At 49.2% G+C, this 25,459-nt stretch overlaps 1 protein-coding gene across 1 annotated transcript; it reads left to right on the forward strand.

The window, feature by feature from the left end:
* The first annotated feature begins 2,250 nt into the window (after positions 1–2,250).
* On the forward strand, positions 2,251–24,818 carry Polr1b (RNA polymerase I subunit B). Its single transcript, XM_048352358.1, has 15 exons — positions 2,251–2,463; positions 3,466–3,633; positions 4,081–4,227; positions 5,310–5,442; positions 6,493–6,629; positions 7,823–8,046; positions 8,783–8,954; positions 12,274–12,445; positions 13,265–13,546; positions 15,496–15,629; positions 16,524–16,694; positions 17,230–17,386; positions 20,962–21,158; positions 21,558–21,811; positions 23,791–24,818. Exons 1-15 carry the CDS (start codon positions 2,287–2,289, stop codon positions 24,671–24,673), a joined length of 3,408 nt encoding a protein of 1,135 aa, XP_048208315.1. The 5' UTR covers positions 2,251–2,286; the 3' UTR covers positions 24,674–24,818.
* The last annotated feature ends 641 nt before the right edge of the window (positions 24,819–25,459 follow it).

Raw genomic sequence — 25,459 nt, forward strand, 5'->3', positions numbered from 1 at the left:
AGGCGCCCAAGTCGGTGGCCGGCAGCTTGGGGGTCCTAGGGAGAACCCAGGGACGGGCCCGTCTCTGACCCTGGACGGGAGCTGCCCTGTGAGGAGCTGGTTTTGGAAACAAGGCAATTGATGAATGTTTGAAATGCCTGGCGCATCAAAGTAAAATGATATTTCAAGTGTTCTGCCTCCTCGCTTCTTTTTTTCATGTCATTGGTTACTCAAATCCATGGTACCGTTACCCACAGGCAAGCAGGTTTTCCCTGCAAACAGCCAGGTTGTAAATATGCCAGGCTTTTGCAAATCGGAACTGCCTGTGTTGCATTGTTGTATATTCTTTTTTTGTTTATTTGTTTGTATGTGCCAGTACTGGGGTTTGAACTCAGGACCTCATAGTCTCATTGGTGCTCTGCTCCTTGAGCCACAGGTCCACTTCTGGCTTTTTAATGGTTGATGGAAGGTTAGAGTCGCACAGACTTTTCTGCCTTGGATGGCACTGAACCTTGAGCCTCAGATCTCAGTCTACTAAGTAGCTAGGGTGACAGGCGTAAGCCACCAGTACCCAGCTGTATTTGTTTCTTTTTCCCCAGCTCTCATAAAGTGTAAGAAATAATTCTAACTATGCTCATAGACTATACAAAACAAGCCGGACAGGGCAGAGTTTGCCCACCCTGGGGTTTTCACTCACTACATACACAACAGATTGTCCAGATTGTCCTCAGAACTGTGAGCTTCTCTATGGTGAAACACTGAGTAATAAGCTACCAGAAGCTGCTCCATCATCTTCTTTTTTGCCAGTCCTGGGCTTTGAACTCAGGGCCTGAGCACTGTCCCTGGCTTCTTTTTGCTCAAGGCTAGCACTCGGCCACTTGAGCCACAGCGCCACTTCCGGCCTTTTCTGTGTATGTGGTGCTCAGGAATCGAACCCAGGGCTTCACACATGCTAGGCAAGCACTCTCCCATTTTGGAAACAGGCAGTTTTATGAATATTTGAAATGCCTGGCGCATCAAATGCCTGACACATTCGCAGCCCTGGTCCGTCATTTCTTACAGGTTTGTGAATCGGCTGAACTGTGGTATACGTGGTCACATGAGCCTGCCGCTTGTAAGGAGGGTTGTATTGAAGGAGTTTCTGAAATGAAGCTACGTCCATAAACTAGCCCCAAACCCCAGAGATCCTTATTGAGCACTTCACTAAGGCCAAGTTTTCAGATTCTTAGAAATCTCTGGGCCGGGGATGTGGCCTAGTGGTAGAGTGCTTGCCTTGTATACACGAGGCCCTGGGTTCAATTCCCCAGCACCACATATACAGAAAACGGCCAGAAGTGGCGCTGTGGCTCAAGTGGCAGAGTGCTAGCCTTGAGCAAAAAGAAGCCAGGGACAGTGCTCAGGCCCTGACTGAGTTCAAGGCCCAGGACTGCCCAAAAACAAAACAAAAAAACAGATTCTTAGAAATCTCACATACCTTAGACACTTAATCTCAGGATAGAAAGGGCTTCATTCATGGGAAACTGCTATTCACTAGAAACTTCTTGTGCTATGAGACTGCATGCTGTGAGCTCTTTTCCTGTCTATACCTGGTCCGCTTTTGGGGTTCTCCACCGAAACATTAGGAGTGGAGCTGTGGGGTAGTATAGCAATGGTCCTGAGTAAAAAAGTGCTCGGGGATACACCAGGCTCTGAGTTGAAGCCACGCTCGGGGAAGGAGAACAAGGTTTCTGGGCTCACCCTGGGGATTCTGGGCCCCTGGCATATATTAGGGTTACAGGGAGTTTGTGGGGTGGTGCAGGGGTAGGGGTGGGAGGCCAGGCCCCAGGGTTGTGTGGGAAGCTTCTGGTGAGAAGACTATCTGCAGAAGCATCGGCAGTTGGTTATCTTGAGTTCAGGCCACAGTTAGTGGGTCCCCATGGTTAGGGGCCTGCTGACCTGGGCCTGTTTGGAGTAATTTTTCCTGCACCACCAATAATAATAATAATGATGATGATGATGTTGATGGTAGTAACAGCAATTTCGGAGAGAAGATGGGGAGCAGGCTGGCCCGACCCCGCTGGCTCACTCCTTCACCACCCCTGAGAAGCCCAGGGAAGAAGCCCCGCCCCGTTCGGCTGTGTCAGCCGGCCCACTTCCGCCGCGGTTCCGGTTCCCAGCCGACCGGAGGACGCGGGAGCACGGGGGAGGGGCGGGGCCAAGCAAGAGGAAACTACAGTTCCCGGCAGGCCCCGGGGCCGGGGGACTCCCGCCGGCCGCCGCCGCTCGCGCGTGCCGGTGCCGCGGGGGCCGCGGGGCGCGCGGGCTGCCATGGACTCCGGAGGCCGGTGGGCGCACCTGCCCCGCGGGCCCAGCCTGAAGCACCTGACGGCGCCCTCTTACCGGGTCCCGCCGGAGCGGCAGAAGGCGGCGCTGCAGGACCTGACGCGCGCGCACGTGGACTCGTTCAACTACGCGGCGCTGGAGGGGCTCGGCCACGCGGTGCGGGTGAGCGCGCGGGGCGCGGGGCGCGGGGCGGGCGGGGGCGCGGGCCCCCCCACCCCCCGAGCCCCCCACCCCCACCCGAGGAAGACCGGGCGGGAATACGGCCTCCCCACGCGCGGTTCCCCCCGGGGTGGGTGTGCCCGGCACGCGCGCCTTGCTGCCGCCGAGTCCGTCCTTCCGGAAACGATCCCCACGTGGCCCGGCGGTGCGGTGCTCGCCTCGCACGCACGCGTGCGTGCATGCGTGCCTGCGGCCCCGGGTTCGAGTCCTCCGCGCCGCCGCCGGGAAAGCCGGAAGTGGCGCTGTGGCTCCAGAGGGTCCGGTGGACCCGCAGAAAAGGGAACAGAAACCAAGCAGCGCAGAGAGGGCTGGCTAGCGAGATCAGAGCCCCGAGTTCAGCCCCTACCACTGCCCCCCAATGTTTTATTTTTATTTTTTATTTATTATTATTATTTTTAAAACCAAGCCCTGGACCTGGGCATTGGTGGCTCACACCTAAATCCTAGCCACTCGCGAGGATGAGAGCTGAGAATCGAGGTCCAAGCCAGGAGTGAAAAAGCCAAACAAGAATACAAGACCTTGAGCTCAAGTCCACACACACACACACACACACACACACACACACGCATGCACACGCACACGCACGCACACGCGCGCGCTTTAGCCTGTTCCTAAGTCAGAAGGGAAGTTTCCCAGTCCTTTCTGTGGTAGCAGCAGTTCATTTGCTTTGCTCTGCAAAGGTCAGTACTTGGCCTAGAGATGCCACTTCTTTACAGCTTAACACAGACTCTGGCATGTAGAGCATGGTCAGATAGCCAGTACGTTTTAGTATTTAGGTGCTTGCTGAAGTTATGAGGGGACTGGGTGTCGCTTTAACTGTCCATTTTCGACGCACACACCACCAGCCCAGTGCCTAGTGCTGTATAACACGTGGGATTTGTTAGAGCCTTAGAAAAACAGTGCCTTGGCCACCCAAGCAGTTAGCTAATGGGAATTGCTTTGCAGGCGATCCCTCCCTTTGAATTTGCTTTCAAAGATGAACGGATCTCCCTCACTATTGTGGATGCTGTCATCACTCCACCCACCGTTCCAAAAGGTGCCATCTGCAAAGAGCTCAACATCTATCCAGCGGAGTGCCGAGGCCGGAGGAGCACCTACCGCGGGAAGCTGACCGTGAGTACCGGCGACGGTCCCTGGCTCTCTCTGCACACTTTGGACGCTAGGCCTCATAAGGTTTATAGGAGAATTCTGCTTTCTTCATGCTGTCATCTAAGAGATCCCACCTTTTACATTTCTGCTGTTCCTCATTTTAAAGTACTCACAGTCCTAGCTGTTTGGGAAGCAAGAGATCAGGAGGACTATGGTTTGAGGCCAGCCCAGGTCATCCATCCACAGCGTCTAGTCACCTCAGCTGGGTGTGGTGGCACATCCTGTCATCTCAGCTGTGCAGAAGGCTTAAATGGTGGTACCGCTCACGGGGTAGAGCACCTGCCTGGCAGCCCTGAATTCAAACCCCAGTAATGCCGACAGTCCGTCAACATTTAAAAATAAGTGAAATACTCATTTGTTCTTGCAGGTTCAGATGCTTCAAATAATTTTTGTCTTTTTCCTTTTATTTAGGCTGATATCAGCTGGGCGGTGAATGGAATCACAAAAGGAGTCATTAAGCAGTTTCTTGGCTACGTCCCCATCATGGTGAAGTCCAAGCTTTGCAACTTACACGGCCTTTCTCCGCAAGCCCTGATCGAGCATCACGAGGAGGCAGAGGTAAGGCAGAGGCGGGGGCCGAGGAACGGTCTTGGGGGCCTGGTGGGAACGAGAACGCAGAAGCGCTTCCGCCGTCTCTGCTGCTGTTTCTGCAGAGGTTCCATGGGGTTCACGTCTTGTCCGCACACCGCGTATGGATGAGGCAGCAAAACGGAAGAGTGGCTGTAGGTTTCTAGAGGATATTGTTTTTGAGAAAGAACTGGTAGAGTCTCCTCTTCGTTTCTTTCCTCCTCCTGGGGATTGAGGATGTTGAGAGTGACCATTTGACCGAGCTCCGCCCAAAGCTCTTAATTTTCCAAGTTGTAAAATAAAGAGACATAGGTCTAGGGGGGAAATAGTTTTGTGTGGGTTTTTTAAAACATCTTCAGAACTGTCGTGAGAGCGCATGTGTGGCGGGTGCACGAGGTGAGCGGCTTCCCTCCTTGCTGCTCTCAGCCTCGGGGGATTAGGAAGGTGGAGTTGAAGCAGCTTCGGCGGGGTGTTCCGCCTCGTGTGTCACAGGGAGACTGTGAGGCCTTGGGGAGAGGGTGTGGTGTTAGGAACGGACGGAGCCCCCGGCCTTCGAGCCTCAGCCTCCTCTGCTCAAAACAGGCCTCACTGGTGTCCTCATGCGTACAGGATTCTTACAAGGATTCGCTGCTGTGACAGGCAGTTAATAAGGAGTAACTCCTCTTATTAAAGAAATGTGACGGGCCAGAAACTGTGGGAAATGTTTTTCTTTAGTGAACCTAAAATTTCTGGTTTGCAAAGCTTTCATACAGTCCAGTGTTTTTGTTTTTTTTTAAACTTGTTTGAGAAACCATATAGGAATAACATGGTTATCATTTTCATCTTGGAGTAAGTCCTTCTTTTTGATGTCACTGGAAGTTGGGCATCACTTTGGTGGGGGGCAGGGACAGGCTAATCGGAGCCCTCTGGTAGGGGGAGGTGCCCTTCAGTGAGCGCTTCCCTCCCGCGACCTAGCTTTTGTGTTTGAGAAAGCTGCGGTTCACACACCTCTGTGCTCGTCACCCGGTGTGCAGCTACTCAAATGCCTTTGTGTAACGCAGGTGCGTGTAACGTGGTGTGCATCTCTTTGGCAGGAAATGGGAGGCTATTTCATTATCAATGGCATTGAGAAAGTCATCCGCATGCTGATCATGCCTCGGAGGAATTTCCCCATTGCCATGGTGAGACCGAAATGGAAAAGCCGAGGCCCGGGCTATACACACTTTGGTGAGTCTTGGTGACCATTGCAGCCTTCTTGTAGAAAAATTTACAGCCTTTGTTTTTCTTAAAGGAAATGGTATCTGTAGAGAATCTTTCACGTTTCTCTCTTAAATAATTTTTGTGTTCTATTAGCATTTTTGTTTATAAGATTTTGAGTAGAAGTAGGGGAAGAAATAAAGAGATGTTGGGAGCAGGATCCACATTTCCAGTTGCAGGATGAGTGTGTTCAGTGCTAGTGTACAGTGTTGTCACATTGGTAATAAAACTATTCTTTATTCAAACTGTATTAAGAGTAGATTTTAAAAGTGTCCTGACCTCACACGTGGACTTGCACAGGTTTTGCTCTACTAAACCCATAGTGAGTTGAAAGTACCTTATGTCGAAGATGCCTTAGAAGTTGGGAACATAGCTTATTGGCACAGTCCTTGCTTAGCGTGCACAAGCCGTGGGCTCAAGTCCTGGCACCACAGAACAAAACGCATGTAGGTACATCAGATCTACCAAATATCAAAGCCAGCCTGGCCCGGCCTACCCTACTCAGTCACTTGTGTCAAACTCAGTCACGTGCATTAGTCCACAGTTGGTTTGCTGAGGTCTGATTTATAACACAGCGTCTGTCATCTCGTGTGTGCACAGCTGGGATTTTTGTAGATAGGGTTGGATCCTCAAACAGAACCACTGGCAGCACCGTATGTTGTATGCTAGCAGTTGTTCACCTTGCTGACTGGGAGTGGTGTGGGTTTTGAACCATCACAACCTTAAAGAACCACGAGTTGACTCCTCATTAAGTTGCGCTCTGTGTGTGTGTGTGTGTGTGTGTGTGTGTGTGTGTAAAATTATCACTTCAATATTTGTAGTCTACCAATTAAATATTTTTTAGAGGAAATGGGGAAGCTTGGCTGAATTGATATTGTCAGTCGTTTTGTATTCGTTTGACGACGGGAGAAGGGGATTTGGTGTGATGCTGAGACTTTGGGTTGCCGCCGTGGCTGCCCCTACTGGTTTGCAGTGTGTTGAGGAGAGTGAACTGCTGGTCGTTTCTGTTGGTTTGGGCAGGAGTCTCCATGCACTGTGTGAGGGAGGAGCACTCTGCTGTCAATATGAACCTTCACTATGTGGAGAACGGCACCGTTACCTTGAACTTCATTTACCAGAAGGAACTGTTTTTTCTTCCTTTGGGATTTGCACTTAAGGTATGACTTGTGATTTTTTTTATGCTATGAAGAGATTGATTAATTGAAGGCAGTATCTCTGCAGATCGGATGGGTTCTCTTTGTTCTGGCCAGTCCTGGGGCTTGAACTCAGGGCCTGAACACTGTCCCTGGCTTCTTTTGCTCAAGGCTAGCACTCTATCACTTGAGCCACAGCTCTACTTCTAGCTCTTTCCATATATTTGGTGCTGAGGAATCGAACCCAAGGCTTCATGTATGCAAGGCAAGCACTCTACCACTAGGTCCTATTCCCAGCCACAGGTTCTCTTTCTTTAATGCATGCTGTGTAGCCTGTGGTACTCATTCCTGTAACTCCAGCTACTCAGGCTGAGGCTGGAGGATAGTGAATTTTGAGGCCAGCCTGGGTAATTGGTATAGAAATGACCTGGCTTGAATAAACAAATAATTGAAACTATCCATTCTAATTGCCTTGAAAGTCACTGGCTTAAAATACCGATGAACCTTGCTCACAGTTTCTGTGGGTGATTAATTGGGGAGTGACTTGACTTTAGACCTGTGGCGTGGGCTTTCAGAAGGTCACAGTGAGGACTGAAGACTTGACGAGAGGTCACCTGACTGGTGGGTGACTCCGTGCTGGGTTTTGGTAGGAGGTCTTTGTTCCTTTCAGCCATCTGTTGCCAGGAGTTGGCCAGCAATCAAGGTGGAAGCCACCGGGCCCTTGATCACACAGACTTGAGAATTTCACATTACCTTTTCCATTCTATTTTTGGGTCTCAGGCCATCCATAACTTAGTGTGAGAAAAGACTATCCAAATTGCCTATCAGGAGGGTGCTAGTGTCTGGCTGAATGCTTTTACTTTGGAGAGTTCAAGTCAGCAGTAGTGGAAGCTAATTGGTGGGGTTAAAAATCATTAGAGCAGAGGGGCTGGGAATGTGGCTTAGCGGTAGAGTGCTTGCCTAGCATGCATGAAGTCCTGGGTTCGATTCCTCAGCACCATATACACAGAAAAGGCCCGAAGTGGTGCTGAGGCTCAAGTGGCAGAGTGCTAGCCTTGAGCAAAGAGAAGCCAGGGACAGTGCTCAGGCCTGGAATTTAAGCCCCAGGACTCGGGGGAAAAATCATTAGAGGAGAGAATGGTAACTAAGTGAATGATATATTTATGATTATTTGCAGGCAATTTAACAGAAAGCTTTTTTTTCTCTCTCTCTCCTAGGCACTTGTCAACTTTTCTGACTATCAGATTTTCCAGGAGCTCATCAAAGGAAAAGAGGACGACTCTTTCTTTCGGAACTCTGTTTCCCAGATGTTGAGGATGGTGATGGAGGAGGGTTGTTCCACACAGAAGCAGGTCCTTAACTATCTGGGAGAATGCTTCCGAGTAAAACTCAACCTTCCCGACTGGTACCCTAATGAGCAAGCTGCCGAGTTTCTGTTTAAGTATGTGTGCGGGGCCTGCGGGTTGAGGGGTGTCCGCGGTCGTGCGGGTTGAGGGGTGTCCGCGGTCCTTTGCGTGGAGGGCAGTTGTGCTGAGAATCATCTAGAACTCAGAGTGCCTGGGATAGCGCCAGGAACTCTGCTGGCAGGGGCTGGGTTTTTTTTCTCTGTGGCTATCCTTACCCTTCTCATTATGCTGGTTCATTTCATTTTGCTTCTTTTATTTTGAAATAATTTTAGACTTCAGAACAACGTCCAAATAGGGGATTGAATTTAAGAGTCACTAATGTTCTCTCTTATTACATTTGCTTGATTCCTTTGTGTTGCTGGGTTCTTTCTGTATTGTTTGAAATGGCAGGCATCGTGTCACTTTATTTCCCTGAATCCAGGACTTTGCCATGCACAATCACTGTATAAAAAACGAGTGAAGGAGCCCTGCTGCAGAACAGCCCTGTCCAGCGTCCGGCTGTAGCCACGCGCTGGGCATTTGAGATACGGCCAGTGCGACCGAGAAACTCAGTTCCTCACTTTACTTCATTTTAGTAAGAAAGGGCTACCTACCGTGGCTACTTGCTTACCTATTCCAACACAGCTCTAGGCTTTGTGATGTTATTTTGGTAACACTGCCGGGAAAAATGAAAAGTGAACACGAATTTGAGACTCTGGTCATTAAGAAGACTCTGGGCTCGACGGCTCATCGACGGCTCCCGTTGTTTAAAGGTCTTTCTTGTGCTTGCAGCCAGTGCATCTGCATCCACTTGAACACCAGTACCGAAAAGTTTTACCAGCTCTGTTTCATGACCCGAAAGCTCTTTGCTTTAGCCAGAGGAGAGTGCATGGAGGACAATCCTGACAGTTTAGTGAATCAAGAAGTCCTCACGCCTGGCCAGCTCTTCCTCAGGTTTCTCAAGGTACGCTGCTTCGCTCTGGGCCTCCCTGTCACCCGGGCCGTGCGGTATTGTCCGAGTGGTAAATCATTTCTAGTTTGGGCAGTTTTCAGTCTTTCTCGTGTGATAAGGGGCTTACAAAGAAAAAAAATCTAGCTTAAAGGCTGGTGCCATTTGCTCGTGCCTGTCATCCTAGCTACTTAGGAGGCTGACATCTAAGAATCGTGGCTCGAAGCCAGTTCAGGCAGGAAAGTCCGTGAGACTCTTATCCTCAGTTAACTAGCAAAATTCACCGTGGAGCTGTGGCTCAGGTGGTAGAGTATTGGCATTGAATCAAAAGCTCTGAGGCCCCGAGTTCGAGCCCCAGGACTGGCACTCACACGTGTGCACACGCCCACATATGCACGCCCGCATGCCTGAACCAAGGTTCAGAATTTTCTTTTCAACAAGGTCTCCTGTAGCCCAGGCTCTCCTCCTACCTCAGCCTCCCATGTGCTGAGATTGCAGGCGAGTACCACCGAACCGTGCTTTGTTTTGCAGTCTCAGTCGTAACTTTTTTGTTGTTGGTCGTGGGGCTTGAACCCTGGGCCTGGGTGCTGTCCCTGAGCTCTTCAGCTCAAGCTAGTGCTCTAGCACTTAGGCCACAGCGCGTCTTCCTTGGTCATATCGTTGATGTGAAAGTGCACACAGCTTACATGTGGACCGCAGTGACTCCTCCCGGTATGTGTTCCGAGTTGCTCACTGGAGTCACCTGTGAGGCCGTCGTCAATCCCCAGTGCTTTCTCTGCTCACGGACGTGGCAGAGAGGCCTGTGTCCCCACGGAGGATGGGCAAGGCAACGCTCTACGACAGTGCCCGGGTTCTGAGTTCAAGCTCAACTGGCAAGGAAAAAAATAATTTAGAATTTCCATAATAAACGCCAAAACCTAGTAGGAGCTTGTTATCTGTAGCCTCTCAAGCCAAGGCTTTGCGTTTGAGCGCCCCGTCCCTGCGTCCTCGCCACGCACTGACGCGCGGCGCTCACCTGACTCCCTGTCCGCCGCGCGTCATCAGAGGCGCGCCGTGGCTGACGTCACCTGTGTCAGCACTGTGGGCAGTGAAGTGCAAATTGGATTGTTTTTTCAGATAATCTATTGTTTAAGAGATCTGGTTTCACCCGCTGTGTTTCGCCTTGTAAACCTGTGATTTTGAGACTTGAAAAGCCCTCGGGAAGGTACACGACAGAAACAGATGCGTCCTCGGAGCCTGCCCTGTGCCTGCTCAGCAGACAGCGAGGCTTTCCACGCGACTCGCGCGGTCCACGCTGCGGGACGGCTGGATGGGGCCGCCTGTCACCCCCGCTGCTCAGGAGGCAGAGGTGGACAGAATCTTGGTTTGAGGCCAGCCTGGACAAAAAAAATGAGTGCCACCCCCCTCTCAGCACCTGTGGTCTCATATGTGGGAAACAGTAGATGGAGGATCCAGGTCTGAGACCGGCGGTGGGCAAATTTGAAGATCTTGTCCGAAAAGTAAATAAAGCACCAGGCTCAAGTGGTAGAGTGCCTGCCTGCCTAGAAAGCATAAGGTCCTGAGTTCGAGCCCTGGTACTGCCAAGAAAAGGGGAAAGAGGAGACCGTGCGAGGCATTGACAAGCTACCCCTTCTGCCTTTCTGTGTAGACAAGGCAGGTGTGGCTTGTCGTTGCCCGTCTTGTCTGCCTTTTGTTCAAAGGCTGCTGTACACCACGGAAGGCATTTTAGAAGTTCCTGCTCTTGCTGCTTGTACTAAGGTGTGTGATCAGCACAAACAAGTCCCATTCCATATCTGCTATCCCAGCACCAGAAGAATCCTAGAACCCAAAAAAGCCAGTTGGCAGTAAAACCGGACCTGATCCTACAGGAGCATATAGCTCTCTTCCTTTTATTATTTGGCATTGTACTGTAGAAGTGTGTTTGATGACCCCTCAGTCTGTGCCTCTGTTAACAGCCCCGTGGCTGTTGGGTAATGTAAGCTCTCCCAACGGGAGGGCTCCGTGCAGATGTTTAAGTCTGTACCCAGTACCTGCGTTACCTAGGTAACTGGCACACCTGGAGGCAGTTACCTCCCCCTCTCTGAGGCCACGTCCAGCCCACCTGGCCACATCCCCCACCTTTCCCAGTATAATCCAGCACAACACAAGTCCCCTTGCTCTTTCCTTTCCTCTCTTACTCTCTCTTTCCTTTCCTCTTTTACTCTCTTTTTCTATCCTTTCCCTCTTTTTCTCTTCTTCGTTCTGCTCTGTCTCCCCATGCCTCCTCTTGTGTGGGCTGGCAGTTTGCTCTGTCCCGCAATAAATCATGTGGTGGGTTTCCTTTCTGGCGAACCTTACAGATAACTCATAGTTTATGCACTGTGCTTTCTTTCATCTTTTGGCTAGTCCTAAGGCTTGAACTCAGGGCCTGGGCACTGTCCCTGAGCTGCATTTGCTCAAAGCTAGCACCCTAGCACTTGAGCCACAGTGCCAGTTCCAGCTTTTTCTGTGTATGTGGTACTGAGGAATTGAACCCAGGGCTTCATGCATGTCAGGCAAGCACTCTACCACTAAGCCACATTTCCCAACCTCACTTTGTTGCTGTTGAAGGCCTGAAGAATTCTCAAACTGAAATATATTCATCCAAGACTGTGGTCCTGTCACACACTGCTTGTGGACTAGAGGTTGAGGAGAGGTTGAAGAAACATGGAGAGGGTCTGTTTCTAGTGTGTGCTCTGGGAATAGGTCCTTGTCTTAGCAAGTTAGCTAGAAAGAGAATGCTATTTACCTGGATCTGGTTATTGCACTGCATATTTGGGTAGAAACACTTGGTGTGCTCCAGAATTTGTACTTTTTTTTTTTTTTCCAGTCGTGGGGCTTGAACTCAGAGCCTGGGCACTTTCCCTGAGCTTCTTTTGCCCAAGGCTCGTGCCACTTCTGGCTTTTTCTGCTGGAAAATATATGTGGTATATATGTGCTCATGCTTGTAATCCTAACTACTTGGGAAGCTAAGATCTGAGGATCAGGGTTTGAAACTGGTTCAGGTAGGAAAGGCTCTTATTTCCAATTGACCTGCAAAAAGCCCGAAGTGGCTCAAGCGGTATGGAGGCAGTCTTGAGCAAAAAACTGAGAGACAGCATCCAGGTCCTGAGGGCAAGCCTCAACACTGACACATGTGCACATACATGCATACACGCTCACGCACATGTATGTATATACACACAGAGCTATTGCTTCAGGTTTGTGGTGGAAGTGTTTTCACATCATATGTATAAACTAGTGGCTTTATGTGTGAGTGAATGAAATTTGTGACAATTAAGACATACTGTTTCAAATTTAAATTTTTTTCTTTTAGGAAAAAATGGAAACTTGGTTAGTGTCTATTAAAATAGCTTTAGATAAAAGGGCTCAGAAAACCAACGTGTCCATAAACAGTGAAAATTTGATGAAGATTTTTAGCATGGGAGCAGACCTCACAAGACCATTTGAATATCTCCTTGCTACTGGGAATCTGCGTTCGAAAACAGGTGAAATTAAATTTTACTTTGTTTTTCATTTTACTTTTCTTTACTTTTACTTTCATTTTCATTTACTTTGTTTTTCAAATTATTCGCGTAATTTATGTATCGGATTTAAAAGCAAAGACAAATTTCATGTTCAGTGTCTGTCTTTTGAAGGGTTTTAGACAGAGTGTTTGTTCTCATACCTTGGAATCCAATTCTCATGTAAATAATGTTCCACTGACTTTGTAGAAAACTTAAAGACCATTGGGTTATGAAAGGAGACCCCCCCCCCTGCTTGGAAGCCTGTGAAATGTGAAAGTCCTTTCCCAAACAGCTTGTTTCAGAATGAATTGGGAATCTGACTCTGTGATTGAGGTCCAAAAACCTGTTTTGTTTATTTTTTTTAACTTAGTTGTTACTGATGCAGAATTTTTTGTTAGCATGTTAACAAGTGCATGTGCATCGATTTCTCTCAGATGAATTTATTTTTTTAGTTTTTGCCAGTGTTGTGGCTTGAACTCAGGGCCTGAACTGTCCCTGAGTGTTTTTTTGGGGTTTCTTTTTGCTAGAGTTCTACCACTTTGAGCCACAGCACTACTTCTGGCTTTTTCTATTTATGTAGTGCTGAGGAATTGAACCCAGGACTTCATGCATGCTAGGCAAGCGCTCTACCACTAAGCCACACTCCCACCCCTAAAAACACATTTTTTGTTTATTTGCACTCATCAGAACTAGTACAGAGCGCATTTCAGTAAAGTGGTCTGGGCTTTTGGCATCTCAAGTCGTTTTGTGTTTTGTGTTCTACGTTGGGCCTGTTTTTGAGTGAGTTTTTATTTCATTAAGGTCTTGGCTTCCTGCAAGATTCTGGCCTGTGCGTCGTGGCTGACAAGCTGAACTTCATACGCTATCTCTCCCATTTCCGCTGTGTGCACAGAGGAGCCGCTTTCGCCAAGATGAGGACCACCACCGTCCGCAGGCTGCTGCCCGAGTCCTGGGGCTTCCTTTGTCCTGTGCACACCCCGGACGGGGAGCCCTGCGGGCTGATGAACCACCTAACTGCCATATGCGAGGTCGTCACCCAGTCTGTGTACACAACGTCCATTCCCGCCTTGCTCTGCAGCCTGGGTACGTGCTCACAGCCTTCAGCCACCGCATTGGGGCCGACGGCTCGGAACCCGTGCAAGCCATTAAGTTACACATCTTTTGGTCATGCAGCCAGATGTCTTGAAAGGATTCTTCCTTACTCTTCCATGCAGGAGTTAGGCTACTTTCTTGGCTTCTCATCTGAAATAGGAGGAAATGTTGGCATTTCCTTCTCTTCCTTAAAACAAAAATGTTACAACATGAAGCAGACTAGCAGTTTGAATTTGTGTCTCTGTGGGAGTCTCTCTAGCAGCATGTGGTGGACCCCTGCAGTTCTAAGTAGGAGACAGTGTTGGTCTACAGGAAGAGTTAAGAACCAGCTTTTTCACTGTGCGCTCTGCTATCATCAGGGAAGTTAGTAGCCTTTGCTGCAGCTGGCCTCGAAGCTGCTGGCTCCGCTTAGCTAGAAGCTCTCCTCTCAGGCTTGATACTTGGTTCCATTTACCTTCCAGTTGAAGATATCGGCCTTTTCTAGTCCTGGTGGCGGGGCGGGGTGGGGGTGGGGTTCTGGTTGTCACTTAGAAAACCCTTGCCATGCCAGCATTCTGGTCCTGGGGGTTTTTAGTTGTCACTTGGAAACCAGAACTCTGTCTCTGGGGTCTGTGTGCGGGGTTTCCAGTTTGATTCGTGCTTGTACAGAAAACTTGCAGCTCCCAGGGATCGGATGGTAGCTGTTCTCAAGCAACCAGCGAGCCTGGGGTCAAGAAATTTCTGTGTAAGAAGCATTTCTGCAGTTAGAGTCATCTGTGAGAGGAGCGCCCAGACAAAATAATTAAGATAACAGTCAATATAGTTTTAGTCCATTCACTCTCTACAAGGAAAAGAATAATCTTGTTTTCTACCAGTGATTAAAAATGTCAGTCAGGCAAAGGCCCAAGTGGTAGAACACATGCCTATCAAGGCCAATGCCCTGAATTCAAACCCCAGTACTGGCAAAAATAAGTAAACAAATGTCAGAGTCTAGGAGAGGATAAAAGGGTAAAACACCGAAAGTGAAGACACAAAACAGATCCTGCTATAGGAGAACAGATGGGAAAGGTTATTTTCCTTGACGCTAGAGAGGAAGACAGAAAAGACTTAACTAGACCTGGCCATGTTAGGGTGACCCTGTGACACTCAGGAACACACTTGACTCTCTCCAGAAAGCAGCTGTGGTCCGTGAGAAAGTATGCTTCTTTCCTGACGCCTAGCCAGTTCTTGTTTCTTGCGGTCTCTGGATGGGTGGTTTGGGTTTGGGTTGGTTCAGGTTGGCTTTTTTCCTCACTCATGGCCTTCCACTTGCTCGGCTGATGGCCTACCAGCTGATTCCCTCCGCCAGCCCAGTGTTCCGTCCTCGCATTCTGTGCAGTCATCTCCAGTGCGGGATTCGTGAGCACCCAGCCTAGGGATGCCCTCACATTGAACTCCAGGCCAGCAGCACCCGTAGCTATAAACACACACACAAACTAGCATACGTATTTTCCCTGTGAGATACATTAGAGCTACCCTGTGCCTAGGAACACCAGACATCGCACTTGAGGGCCCTTGTAAACACGCTCTAAAAACCAAGAGGACACTTGTGTACCATGGGGGAGCCGAGGCCAGAGGCAGAGCGCGTGCCCTGGCCACTCATGTTCGTGACCTTGACGTGCCCGTGTGTTCAGTGTGTGGTTACACACGTAGCCGGTAGGCACGGTCGACTGCAATTTGAATTTTGTTCTGAAGCAGCCAACACATTTGTGTGGATCAGAAATCAGAAGGTGGGGCGGTCCCCGGCGCAGAGCCTCGCAGAGCCTCCCCGCGCCCCCGGCTAGCGTCCTAGCAGCCCTCGTACTTGGGCAGCAGTACAGAGCGCCAGTCGGGGGCCAGTGACGCGGCTGCTGAACTCACTGGAGGGGATTGGAAAGCTGGGTGAAACCTGATGTGATCGTGCCGTGTGTTCCCTTTGCCAGGAGTCACCCCAGTAGATGGAGCCCCCCACCGGCCCTACGGCGAGTGCTACCCTGTCCTGCTGGATGGTGTCTTGGTGGGATGGGTGGATAAGGACCTTGCCCCTGGCGTTGAAGGTTCTCTGCGGCATTTTAAGGTGATCGGGAGTCTTTGTGATTGGTTGTACCTCTGGCCTTTAGTTTTGAGTCTGTCTTTTTTGCCTTTTTTCTTTTTGCCAGTCCTGGGGCTCGGGCTCAGGGCCTGAGCACTGTCCCTGGCTTCTTCCCGCTCAAGGCTAGCACTCTGCCACTTGAGCCACGCGCCACTTCTGGCTTTTTCTATATATGTGGTGCTGGGGAATCGAACCCAGGGCTTCATGCATGCTAGGCAAGCGCTCTACCGCTAAGCCACATTCTCAACCCTAGTTCTGAGTCTTTTTCTAGTTAATGAGGTGGCCACAAGGATACCTGGAGTGAACTCCCTTCACCCAGAAATTGCTTTAGTTTCTGGGTGGAAAAGTCTTCTCCTGTGATACATTGCAAGTGAACTCTGGGGGTAGACTTGGCTCTCTTGTTCCCCAGTGTAGCGGCTTGGCTGAGAGTTGCGCTGACCCCCAAGTGCCATCTCAGAATGTGGGGTGAGATGGGCATGGATGCCCAGGGTTTTGGAGCACAGGCCTAATTTAGTTTCTTTATTTTGTCAGTCGTGGGGCTTGAACCCTGGGCCTGGGCACTGTCCCTAAGCTGTTCAGCTCAAGACTAGCGCTCTACCACTTGAGCCACAGGGCCACTTCTGGTTTTCTGGTGGCTCATTGGAGATAAGAATCTCATGGACTTTCCTGCCTGGGCTGGCTTTGAACCACACTCAGATCTCAGCCTCCTGAGTAGCTAGGATGACAGGCGTGAGCCACTGGCACCTGCTGTCTTGATTTCTTAAGATACTGCTTGGTCCCCTCGTTGAATCTGCCTTCTGGGGACTTGGGGGGCGGGGCGGGGGGCGGGGCGTGAAGCATACCGTGTATTCTTCATTGAGTTCTCTTTGTTGAAAACAGGTATTAAGAGAGAAAAAGATCCCTCCCTGGATGGAGGTGGTCCTTATTCCCATGACAGGAAAGCCGAGTCTGTACCCCGGGCTGTTTCTCTTCACCACCCCTTGCAGACTGGTGCGGCCTGTGCAGAACTTGGAGCTAGGCCGGGAAGAACTGATCGGAACCATGGAACAGGTACCTGGAGCGGGCGCTGCTTGGCTGTCGGGGCGTGGCCGCGTCTTTCAAGGCACTGAAGGGAAGGAAGCCAGTCGCGGCTCCCCGCTCTGACCGCACTGAGCACCGCTCGTGCCGTGCCTCACTCCGTGGGACCCGAGGGCGAGTTGGAGGTCTCACTGCCACCCTTCCCACTCCACCCAGCCCCCAGAACCCTTTGCTCCTGGCCCTGCCCCGTCTGCAGACAGACACTGTGAGACTCGCCCGTCTGTCTGTACCTGCATCCTCACACCTGTGAAAAGCTGTGGGCGCTGTGCTACCTGGGAAGCGGGGTGCTTGTTTCTGTTCCCCGCCCCCGCCCCCACCGCGCCCCGGGGCAGCCGGCTCTGGTGGGAGCGTCCCTGCGCTTCGCACCGGCTCTGCTTAGGGCTCGGGGTGCTGGGTGAGGAGAGTGTCCGTGCAGTCTGCAGTGCTGACGTGTGAGACACTGGAAGATTAAGATGGCGGCGGTCCGGTTACGTCATGCCTTGAACTGCGCCGTCTTCCTCTCCTGCAGCTCTTCATGAACGTTGCGATCTTTGAAGACGAGGTTCTTGCGGGCATTACCACGCACCAGGAGCTCTTCCCCCACAGCCTGCTGAGTGTGATAGCCAACTTCATCCCCTTCTCTGACCACAACCAGAGTCCCCGGAACATGTACCAGTGCCAGATGGGTGAGGCGGATGAAGGGGGCGATGGGGAGGCCAGGTGTCTTCACACCGGGCTGGGAATGGGGCTCCGTGGTGGAGTGCTTGCTGCCACACATGAAGCCCTGGGTTCGATTCCTCGGTGCCACATACACAGGAAAAGCCTCACGTGGTAGAGCACTAGCCTTGAGCACAAGAAGCTCAACCTGAGTTCAAGGCACAGGACTGGCGAACACACAAAAGCGAAGTGTTTTCAAACCTAGAGAAAAGCGAGCGTAGTGCTGAGAAAGAGTGCCGTGAGTGTGTCCTCCGCTCACGCCGGCTTCTCCATGGTCCTCCTTGCACGCTTAGCAGAGGCCTACACGGCCCAGCCAAGGGTCATTGTCAGAATCCCAACACTTCACACCAATATTCTAGTTTAGCTCTTACCCAAATGCGGACCAGTCCAGTTTATGAAGTGTTTTTTTCCTTGTCTTAGTCTTTTTTAATGTAGAATCACTGCCCAGCTTGTTTTTGGCTTTTTAAAGTTGACTTTTTTTTTTCTGCTCAAGGCTATCGCTCTACCATTTGAAACAGCTCTACTTCCTACTTTGTGATGGTTAATTGGAACTTGGTGTCTCACAGACTTGCGTGGCCAAGCTGGCTTTGAACTGTGATCCTCAGATCTCAGCCTACGTAGGAATGGAGCTAGGCTTCCATTGTGAGCCCCTGGCACCTGGCTCATGTTGCCAGTTTTACAGAAAAGGTCACTTCCCTTGTAGAGGGCACATAAATTGAGTTTCCCTGAGAGCCCGTTGGCTGGGTTTTTGGAGGACACAGCCATTAGGGTCACCCACATAATTACCATTTTAGTGTCCTTGTATCTGTCTGAAGATTAATGTTTTTGCCATGCACAAATTCCTTTACATTTGAAAAAAATTACTTTGACTATTTTTTGTGTGAGAGGGACAGGATCTCACTTTGTAGCTCAGGCTACCCTCGAACTCCTGCTTCCAACTCTGCCTCTGCCTCCCAGGTGGAGGTACCCCCCCCCCCCACTCGGCTCCCCTTGCCTTTCTTAGGCCGCTTGTTGACTAAACTCCTTTGCTTTCCATTTTTCTGAAATCTTCACAGCCTCTGCTGTGAAGATCTGATTGACAGCTCCCGTTCTCTGCACTATAAAGTTGCTGTGTTGTCTCTTCTTGACCTGTCATTTCCAGTTAGAAGGCAGTGGTTATATTAGGTTTCCTTGTGTACCGTGTGTCATTTTCCCTCTGGTGTTTGTTTGTTTGGAGATTGACTATGATACATGCAGATGTGATCTTCTTTGTGTTTGTCCCTGTCAGAGGAATCTGTAAGAAAGGCAAGTTGATCAACTGGAGAGTTCTCTGCCATTATTCCTGAAACTTATTTCTGCCTTTTCTTTTTCTTCCGATATCACTTATGGTAAGCCATTTGATAGTGTCCCATAAGCTATTGAGTATTTTCATTCCCTCCCTCCCTGTCCCTCCCTTCCATCTCTTCTCATTTTATTTCTGTTTTATGCTTCCCATCAGAGAGAAAGTGACAAGCATAAGACACCATGCCCAACTTCCAGTAAGAACAGGGTCTGAGGAACTCTGGTACTTGAGCTGGCCTTGAACCACAATCCTCCCTATCTTAGCCTCCCAAGCAACTATGACTAAAGGTATCAGGCACTGGTACCTGGCTGCAATTGAGTTTTTCTTTTTTTAAATTGTCATTATAAAGGTGATGCATAGAGGGGTTACAGTTACATAAGTCAGGTAATAAGTACATTTCTTTCTGAACAGTGTCCTGCCCCCTGCCCTTCTCTCCCAGTTTTTCCCTCCCATCCCCACCCCCAAGTTGTCTAGCTCATTTTCAACATAGTATCTAGTGAGTATCATACTGCATCTGTTCATCCTTTGTTGAAATTAAAAACAAGTGCACATCAGGGTTTGAACTCGGGCCTCCAGTTGACCAATCAGGCACACTTCCGCTTGGGCCAGGCCTGCAGCCCTTTTTGTTTCCGTTACTTTTCAGCTAGGATGCCTGCTTAGGTCAGTCCAGCCTGGACTTTGAGCTTCCTAATGATGCTTTCTGTGTAGCTGGGGTGGCCGGCACCTGCTCCCACCTTCAGCGTATTGAGATGGGGTCTCCTCAGCTCACCTCAAACCATGATCCTCTTTCTCTCCTCCCTGGTAGCTAGAATTACAGGTGTCAGCTCCCATACCTGGCTCGGATTTTTCCTTGCGTTTAGATCATGTGTTACTGTTTCGTGTGGCCAGTGATACTGTATCGTGGGCATTGTGAATATGTTCTTAAAACCACAGGCTGCATGATGGTTTTCTGAAGAGGACTGGCTGTTTACTTGTAATGGATTGTTCCCTTAGCTGAGCATGGCAGGCTGAGCAGCGCAGGTGTTGAGTCTCCGTGGGCACGTTGGCCCTGTCTCAGGCATACATAGTTCTGGAATCCACCAGAAGTTTGGACTCCCTTTATGTGAAGAATTTAAGGCTCATTGTAGCTCCCTTGGTTTTGAAATTGGTAGTTACTTCCCATTGCTGTCATGCTCTGAGCTCCTTCTTGGCTCTTCAAAGCAGGAAGGCTGTGAGTGTCTCAGTTACACTGATTGCACCAGGAGGCAAAAGAAAAAAAAAGAAAAGACAAAGTAACTGGAAAATAAAAACAAGTTCAGGGGCTGGGAATATATGGCCTAGTGGCAGAGTGCTTGCCTTGCATACATGAAACCTAGGTTCGATTCCTTAGCACCACATAGATAGAAAAAGCCAGAAGGGCACTGTGGTCAAGTGGCAGAGTGCTAGCCTTGAGCCCAAAGAAGCCAGGGACAGTGCTCAGGCTCTGAGTTCAAGCCCCAGGACTGGCAAAAAAAAACCAAAACAACCGCCTCCCCCCAAAAAACAAACAGGTTTGCTCAGGACAATTCCTTTTGTTCATATATAAATTCCTTTCATTTTCTGGCTACTCCCCAGTGGTTCAAGTAGGGAGTAAGTGTATATATGGTAGGCCTCGATTGCTGAAGTCCTGTTTCCTAACTTTTTCAAGCTCTATTAGGTGTATGTATGTACATACATATACATATATATATATATATGTTTTAGTTTCTAAAGTCGTTTTTTTCTGCAATGACTCTCTGTAAAGTAATACAAAGAAACTGACCCATACGCCTGTATTCTACTCCCCAAAATTTACACATTTGTAACGTTTTTCTATGTGTACTGAAGTAATTTGAGAAGTTGAGTAGTTGCTATCTTTCTCCCTTTCTCAGAAGTATCCTCTAGCTTGCGGATAGTCTTTATATATCCCTTCAATGTTTCTGTTCTTGTGCCCATAAATACCGAATTATTCGGAATCACAAATAATTGGTATCACAAATAGACATAATAGCATTAAAGATCATTTTGTGCTTCTTGTCAGTGGCATGGCTTCCAAGGTCAGAGCATGCCGATACAGGCAGATACTTCACAGTTAGTATCGATCTGTAGTAAGCATGATCACCTTCTATGATGAGGGTTGGTTGTTTCTGGTCTTGTGTGACACCTTTATAGTAGAGGACTAAACACCAGAAGTGTACAGATTTTTTCTTTTCATTTTCTCTGTAGGTAAACAGACTATGGGCTTTCCACTTCTCACTTACCAAGACCGATCTGATAATAAACTCTACCGTCTTCAGACTCCCCAGAGCCCTTTAGTGAGGCCATTCATGTACGACTATTATGACATGGATAACTATCCAATAGGGACCAACGCTATCGTCGCTGTGATTTCTTACACTGGCTATGACATGGAAGACGCCATGGTAAGTTTTACCAGGTGTGTGTGTGACCACTGAAAGCATATTTATTTATGTATTCCCAAGTACCGTGTATTGGGCACATAGTTGTTCCATTAACTAATTCCTGGACTAAATGGAAAGTGGTAGACTGAGGGAGATTCACTAAATAGGTGTGCATATCTCTTCCATGTTTAAGTACATATTATTAGCAAATGTTGAATGAGTATGGGCTTGGACAGATCTTTTACGCTTAGGTGTGATTAGTTATTAGATTTTAATAGTATTGGTAATTTGAAAAATACAGAGTTTTAAAATCAAGTACCATTTTTCCTAAATCAAATCAAATTCTAGTAGAAGCCTGATTTTTTCTTTTAAGATCCTTGTTTGTTTCTCCTCACTCTCTTCTGTTCTCTGCTCTCACAGATTGTGAACAAGGCTTCCTGGGAGCGTGGTTTTGCGCATGGAACTGTCTACAAGTCAGAGTTCATAGACCTCTCTGAAAAGATCAAACAAGGAGATGATAGCCTTGTGTTTGGGGTCAAACCTGGTGACGCACGGATTGTGCAGAAGTTGGACGACGATGGATTGCCATTCATAGGAGCAAAGCTGCAACACGGAGACCCCTATTACAGCTACCTAAACCTCAACACTGGGGAGAGCTTCGTGGTTTACTATAAGTAAGTTTGGAGGTCTGTGTTGGGATCTAGTTTCTTGATGGCCCTGGAGTTTGAACTAAGCTCCTGCTGCTTGCTAAGCAGGCACTCTACTTCTTGAGCCACTCCACCAGTCCTTTTTTATCGACTGTGCCGGGGCCAGTAGGATTGAGATCTCCCCACTGGTACTTCCACATGCTCCTGGAATGACGTGTGCCCCATCCTACCCAGCCATTGACGGACATGGGGCTTCGTGACTGGCCTCCAGTGTGATTCCCCAGTTTCTTGTCTCCCAAGTAGGTACGATTATAGGCTTGAGTCACCATGCCCAGTTCTGTGCTATTTCTTAGTGTAAAGGTATCGTTGGGCTGGGGTATAGCCTAGTGGCAAGAGTGCCTGCCTCGGATACACGAGGCCCTAGGTTCGATTCCCCAGCACCACATATACAGAAAACGGCCAGAAGCGGCGCTGTGGCTCAAGTGGCAGAGTGCTAGCCTTGAGCGGGAAGAAGCCAGGGACAGTGCTCAGGCCCTGAGTCCAAGGCCCAGGACTGGCAAAAAAAAAAAAAAAAAAACAAAAAACAAAGGTATCGTGTGTGTGTGTGCGCGTGCATGCGCACGCATGCTTGGGCCATAGTTGCATTTTTGGCTTTTTGATGGTTAATTGAAAAAAAGAGTCTCACAGACTTTCCTGCAGCCTCCTGAGTAGTTAGGATTACAAGCCTGAGTCACCAGCACCCAGCTTCATTATCTTTTAACCACAGAAGTTTTGAAAAAAATACAGGTAGTAATTCAATTGTTTTCTAAGCCTGTTACCATCACAGAATTAAGACTGAGTAATAGAAAACAAAGTTATTTCTCGCAGATCTGGAGGCTGGGAAGCCCAGGATCAAGGCCCTGGTGGGTTGGTTGCCCGATGAGGACTTCCTCCTCTTGGGGGCACTGCCTCACATGGTAGATGGTGGAAGGACACAGCTGAGTGGAGGTCTCCTCAAGCCTTTCTCCTCTGGTCACTGTGCTGCTGAGGGTCCTGTCCTTGTGATTTGGTTACCAGATAAAGCTTTGACTCTACCACCACAGTGGGGATTAGGTTTCCCATGAGCTTTGGAGGGACACAGACATTCGAATCATGGCATTTAGGCTCCAATCAGAGCTAAACTGGATTGCTTAAATGGTCTAACGTTCCATCTGCTTTTCTGGTCAGTCTGATATGTGGGACTTACTGGAACTCTCTGATCTCATAGTGATAAGGGTTTCTTTTTTTTTTTTTTTTGCCAGTCCTAGGGCTTGAACTCAGGGCCTGAGCACTGTTCCTGCCTTCTTTTTGCTCAAGGCTAGCACTACCACTTGAGCCACCACATCTGGCTTTTTTTCTCTATATATGGTGCTGAGGAATTGAATCCCGAGCTTCATGTATGCTAGGCAAGCACTCTGCCACTAAGCCACATTCCCAGCCGCAGTAGTTATTTCCTAGGGAAAAAAAATACTAGGTTCATTATGCCTCATTAAAATTTACTTGTTTTTTGTGCAGTCCTGGGGCTTGAACTCAGTCGGGGTGCTATGTCTGAGCCTTTTTGCTCAAGGCTAGCACTCTCTCACTTGAGCCACAGCACCACTTCCTGCTTTTTGTTTTTGAAGTTAATAGGTTTGAACCACAATCCTCAGATCGCAGCCTCCTGAATAGCTAGGATTGCAGGTGTGAGCTACCAGTGGGTGAAAGTAATTTTTTGGGGGGGGGGGCTTTTACAACATGAGATAATGAAAATGATCTTAGTAGGCTTTTATAACAAAGTTTCATCTTTGCTTTTGGTAATATTTCAGACAAATAATCGGTAGGACTTTTGGTTTAGAGGGGGTATCAACTCTATTCCTGTTGGTGGGCAGAACTGAGAATAAGTTTTATGAATACCCTTTTTGAGCCCTAATTATACTAATGAAACTGAAGACACAGCAGTTTTAAGCCAGTAGCATAATCGCTGCACGTTTGTTTTTGTTTCTCCCTAGGAGTAAAGAGAATTGCGTAGTGGATAACATCAAGGTGTGCAGCAACGACTCGGGGAACGGGAAGTTCAAGTGCATCTGCATTACCATGCGGGTCCCCCGGAACCCGACGATCGGAGATAAGTTTGCCAGTCGTCACGGGCAGAAGGGCATTTTGAGCAGACTGTGGCCCGCTGAGGACATGCCTTTCACTGAGAGTGGGATGGTGCCCGACATTCTCTTCAACCCTCACGGTTTCCCGTCGCGCATGACCATCGGCATGCTCATCGAGAGTATGGCCGGCAAGTCTGCCGCTCTGCATGGGCTCTGCCATGACGCCACTCCCTTCACCTTCTCGGAGGAGAACCCGGCCCTCCAGTGCTTCGGTGAGATGCTGAAGGCGGCCGGTTACAACTACCACGGCACTGAGAGGTTGTACAGTGGCATCAGTGGGGCAGAACTGGAAGCAGACATTTTCATAGGTGTAGTTTATTACCAACGCTTGCGCCACATGGTATCTGACAAATTTCAAGTTCGGACAACTGGAGCCAGGGACAAAGTCACCAACCAGCCAGTCGGGGGAAGAAATGTCCAGGGCGGAATCCGTTTTGGGGAGATGGAGCGGGATGCTCTCTTGGCTCATGGAACATCTTTTCTTCTTCACGACCGCCTCTTCAACTGCTCTGACCGCTCAGTCGCTCACGTGTGTGTCAAGTGCGGCAGTCTGCTCTCTCCACTGCTGGAGAAGCCACCCCCTTCTTGGTCTGCCATGCGGAACCGGAAGTACAACTGCACGCTGTGTAATCGCAGCGACACCATTGACACTGTTTCTGTGCCTTACGTTTTCCGGTATTTTGTAGCTGAACTGGCAGCAATGAACATCAAAGTGAAACTGGATGTCATGTAGCTTGATTAGGAGATCTGAAAAAGCCACTTGATGGTTCCTCACACCGGGAACCCTAGCTACTCAGGAGGCCGAGATCTCATGGTCACAATTTGAAGCCAGCTCAGGCAGCGAAGCCCATGAGACTCTTGTCTCCCATAAACTTAAGCGAAAGCCAGAAGTGGAGGTGTTGCTCAGGTATAGAGCAAAAAAAGCTCAAGCAAAGAACCCAGGCCCTGAGTTCAAGCCCTAGGGCCAGCCTACGTGTGTGCACACGAAATAATAAAATATAACTATTTCAGTGAGGATACTATTACTTGGTTACTAATTTTTCAAGGGTTTGCATACTTTAAATGAAAAACAGATAAGAATCGAAGGTTTCCGAGTCTCCGGTGTAAGTACTAAAGTCTTCGGTTGGAATGTTTGTTAAGAAAACAAATTCCATGTGTATTTCCTTTAACAAGTCTGGAGCCATTCCCCCCCCCCCCCCCCCCCGCCCCAGGTGCGTTCCAGGTGGTTGTTTTTTTTTTAATGAAAACGTGAAGGTGGCTAATTCACAACTGACAGTAAGGGTATTATGGACTGTTGTCGTCCTTCTCCCCTCCCCCCAAGACCACCGAGAAACACAGATGTTACGAAAGGCTCGAGTTTATAGCCACGATCCCAAGTTACAGGGGTTTACGACGGAAACCACCACGAGCTGCTCGCGTGGGAGCTGGCTGAGCACGCGCGTTCACACCGAGGAGGAGGAGGCGGCGGCGGCGTGTCCGCCCCGGTGGGAGCAGCTTGAGCGCGTCCTGCGGGCGGGCG

The sequence above is a fragment of the Perognathus longimembris genome, chromosome 8, assembly GCF_023159225.1.
Source record: "Perognathus longimembris pacificus isolate PPM17 chromosome 8, ASM2315922v1, whole genome shotgun sequence".
Taxonomy (NCBI): domain Eukaryota; kingdom Metazoa; phylum Chordata; class Mammalia; order Rodentia; family Heteromyidae; genus Perognathus; species Perognathus longimembris.